Genomic DNA, 4,257 nt, shown 5'->3' with positions numbered 1-4,257 from the left:
GGTGAGAAATGGGCAGGCAGGTACAGAGCACTACCAGGGCACAGACACAAACACTTCCCCCCGTGCAGGATCGATTACTGTCCCCATTAGGTAGTGCAGAAACAGAACTATGCATTTCGGCAAACAGGTCTGAGGGAGAACTGCTCTGGCGCTGGACCACGTCTGACTGATGCGTGTGGAGCTGCAGTTGTCCAGCCAAAGACTCGTTCATGTCCATGGACAGCCGGGGATGTGAACACAACAAAGCGTTAACAAGACCCTGAACGCTCACACGACACTGAGATCAGTCAAATACATGTGCGCTTGTGTTTTTATCATTTGCTTGTCATTCTTTATTTGAAAAAACAAGAGAAAATAAGTATCGTTTAAGTCAAATATAACAAAGGCTACATACACATGGGTTCGAATAACACCAGGCCGTGTCTAAGGAACCCCCACCTCCGCCTCGTGGCGACATAGAGCGAAGCCTCGCCGCTGCTCCTCACAGGGTACTCAACCGCCACGAAGCACACCAGCGCAGTACAGCTCTCAACATATGTACAAGAATAAAATGCTTATCTGAAATATTTACAGAGTAACCTAGAAAAGCAATATTTTACAACTCCCAGACCAGAGACTACAGGCACACGTGGATTTCAGAAATGCAAAAGTCAGAATATCAACACACATGGCGCTTGTATAAAAACAGTCAAACCAACAGTGCGTTTCAGGTGCGTGCGAGAGACGCACTGCAGCGTCACACAGCTGAGTAACAATTCAGAAATACAACATACAGACAGCGGGAAAACCGATACAGAGCAGTTTGATCGGTACAGGGGCTGCGATTCACACAGAGCAGGACAGTTTTCACAAAAATAATACAATCTTTCATTTTTCTTTTTTTTGGCGGAATTGATTACAAAACATCCATTATAAGTTGCTACAGTTATACAAAAACTTTATTTTTTAACACAAAAAAACTGGGCAATTCGTTTCCGTTAATGAGAACATAGCCAGCTATATCTCAGGTTGTCGTTTTCTCCTTCACAATTGTCGGCCTTGGAAAACACATTCAATTTACACAAGCTGTGATTTTGCTGCGACCAGATCGTTACTTTAATCTGAGCACGTTTCTCACTGCGCAGGTCTGAGGTGTCACACTGGGGGGGGCTCGACCCTGCGTTGAGTCCTATTGTGTTTGCAGAGCTTTAATGACTGAAAAAGCGCGGTTTTACGACGTGAGAAGTGTGCTGGGAGGCCTGCCGCGTGCTACGGAAAGTGCAGAGGGATAATCGCGATTATGACCGCAGGGGCGCTGGCGGAGTTAACGAGCGGGGTTAATTGGTTAATGGGGTGGATTAACACTGCAGTTTGCGGATGCTGCGGGAGATCCTCTTGAACTCGCGCTGCCCTCGCTGCCACCTCTTCAGGGAGGTGATGACCAGGTTGCCCTCCAGCTTCTGCCCCATCACCAGGTAGGCGGCGTTGATGTCGTTCATCTCGTCGCAGGTGCACTGCAGCCCGTCCTTCAGCCACAGCACGGTCTTCCTCAGCTCCCGCTCCGACACCCCGTTCAGCTTGTAGATGGTTTTGCTCTTCGTCTCCGGGATGATCTTGGTGTCGCCGTTGATGTACGAGATCTCCTTCACTTTTATCTTGAGCGCTGGGCGGGAGGGGAGGAAACAAGGGAATAGGTCACTCATTGAGAAGCGGTGCCATTGTTCACCGCACCACCGGCCTTAAAACACAGCGGGGCGCCGGGCGAGAGAGAGACAGAGAGAGAGAGAGAGAGAGAGAGAGAGCTCACAGGGCCGAGCGCTGCCCAGTGTTTCCTCAGGTACCGCAGCTACCAGAACGATGACTCATCTGGGACAGCTGTGCCGGGCGGTGGGCTGCTATACACTGACCTTTCACACCATTCAGGGGTTCGACAGCCAGCGCTAATTACTTGATGGATAACTTAACAACCCAACTAAGGACCCACGTAGAGAGCACAGCGGAAAGTGCAGCTGTCTCCAGTCACTGGAGATGCACAACAACAACAACAGCCACCACGGCCACAGAAACAACAACAATACAATGTCAACATGAAATACAAGTATGTAACATATGTGCCCTTTGTTTTTAGTAGATTATACATGGATTCCACAACTGCCCACTGCTGGTAGTTTAAAGCTTTTGAATGTCTGTGTTGTGATTGAAGTGTCTGCACATGCAATGCACCCCGTCTGGAACCAACCGATTAGTGCGCGACGGGCTCTGGCTCCGGGTCCCACAAGGATGAGCACACAGGAGCGACAAGTCGGATAAAAGATGCTCAAAGACACAAGGACGGACACTCACCGAAGTCGTTCTTACACAGGTTGTCAAGGATCTCGTTGTCCTTCTCTTCGCGGTCTCTGCAAGCCTCGCACACCTTGGGCGCTGCAAGAGGAAGACAAGAAGTCTAAACAAAATGCAGCACCGCACAGCATTGTGTAGCCTATACACTCCACTTTAACCGTACAGGCGCAACAATGTGCATTACTCTCAGATTAAACACACACTTATACATGCTCTTAATCACTGAAGAATACAAGGCAGCAATGTTACTGAAATCCACAGTGTGTTTGTGTTTGCATCCCTGTCGGATGCATGGATGGACATGACAGCGAGAGGGTGTGCTGCACACCATTACTCCCATGAGAAGGCTACAGTTCAAGCTAACGCAACAGGCGTTTGGACATTTGATTCGCCTGCACAGCAGATTCAGTCAACCGATCCAGTGCACCATGTGATCGTGTATCAGTGGCAGATCAGCTGCTGTGACTGCTGTCCATAAGCACCCCCCACCGCGCCGAGCTGCCGAGAGACTCACCTTCCCTGGTGGCCGGGACCGGGCCGTCGCCGCCGGCGGGGGGGATGCACAGGTCGTTGTCGGGGGGGAAGCGGCCGCAGTCCAGCATCTCCGGCCAGGGGAAGCCGAAGGCGGACATGACCGGCCCGCAGCCGCGCTGGACGCCCTCGCACAGGGAGCGGCAGGGCTGGATGGGCTCGTCCAGGTCGTCCAGGCACACGGGCGCGAACAGCGAGCACAGGAACTTGCGGGTGTCCGGGTGGCACTGCTTCTGCACCAGCGGGATCCAGGAGGCCGCCTGCTGCAGCACCTCCTGCATGGTGTCGTGGCCCAGCAGGTTGGGCAGCCGCATGTCGCTGTACTCGATGTCGTGGCACAGCCGCAGCGTGGCGGGGATGGCCCTGCAGCTACTGCGCCTGTGCAGCGGCTCGTGCGGGCCGAGCGCGTAGATGCCGTGGATCCCCGCCACGCACGCGGGCAGCAGCGCGAGGCCCCAGAGCGCCGCGAGCGCCACGCACGTCATGGCGCGGGGGTGCGGGTCCGCTGTGCCCTGCCGGGGCCGGGGCGGGTCTCTGCACGCTTAAAACACGGGCGGAGTGCGGGGACGCGGGTGCAAGCCTGCCTTGATGTGCCGGGGCCGGTGCGGGTCTCTGCGCGGTCAAACACGGGCGGAGTGCGGGGACGCGGGTGCAAACCTGCCGCTGCCGCTGTCCTGTGAGCCGGGCTCTCTGACTGCCGTCCTCGCAGGTCTCGCCTGACTCTGGCTGCTGGAGGCTGCGGCGGAGGGGTTTGTGGAAGCTGGTCCATGTCAGGGAAGCAGGGAGGAGCTACATTAGCAAGACCCCCAATCGATTGGTCCACTTTAATTCGGGCAGGCTGCCGGGATCCAGCACAGTGACGCTGTGCGCTGAAGGTTTCATCGTCCGTTTTGTTCTGGGTGCGTTTCAGCAGCATGGAAATGCTTCGCCCTTGTTTTCTTAACCTCCTGTCTGCACATCAGCGCACCGGGCAGCGCCGGGCTGGAGGCGCACCCGCACTCACTCACTCAGGGCGCAGGGGTCCCAGGCGGGGGCACTGCTGAGGTCCCCTGAGGGAGGCACTGCACCCAGGCTCTCCAGTACACACCCAGCTGTATGTCTAAATGCATGTGATATACTATAGCAGTTGTAAGTCGCCTGGATGAGGAATGTCTTAATGACGGGGAACAGATGGTATTTGGATCAACAGAGTTAAGATCACAAACTATGTGTTCACAAAACACAGGAGAAGTAGCCGAATAAGGCGTGGGTCGAGCGACATACTGAGAGAGTCTGATTTCTGATCAATCTCGCACATCTCCAGTGTATAGGACAGCGGGCAACGAGGTTGTTTCACCACTGTTGATATGTTCTCACGTGGAGATACATTGGGCCCCCGCAACTCAACCATTCAGGTGATGTTAA

General features: G+C 54.2%; 1 protein-coding gene across 1 annotated transcript; it reads right to left on the bottom strand.

Moving 5' to 3' along the window:
* Nucleotides 1-303: 303 nt before the first annotated feature.
* sfrp2 (secreted frizzled-related protein 2) lies at nucleotides 304-3,595 on the bottom strand. The gene is made up of 3 exons (XM_066717988.1): nucleotides 2,837-3,595; nucleotides 2,323-2,403; nucleotides 304-1,642 (listed from the first exon to the last, which is right to left on the bottom strand). The coding sequence occupies exons 1-3, from the start codon at nucleotides 3,336-3,338 to the stop codon at nucleotides 1,338-1,340; spliced, it is 888 nt and encodes a 295-aa protein (XP_066574085.1). The 5' UTR covers nucleotides 3,339-3,595; the 3' UTR covers nucleotides 304-1,337.
* Nucleotides 3,596-4,257: the final 662 nt, after the last annotated feature.

The sequence above is a fragment of the Amia ocellicauda genome, chromosome 12 (assembly GCF_036373705.1).
Source record: "Amia ocellicauda isolate fAmiCal2 chromosome 12, fAmiCal2.hap1, whole genome shotgun sequence".
Classification (NCBI taxonomy): domain Eukaryota; kingdom Metazoa; phylum Chordata; class Actinopteri; order Amiiformes; family Amiidae; genus Amia; species Amia ocellicauda.
Note: the sequence above shows the minus strand (reverse complement) of the source record. Positions and strands in the feature narration are given on the sequence as shown.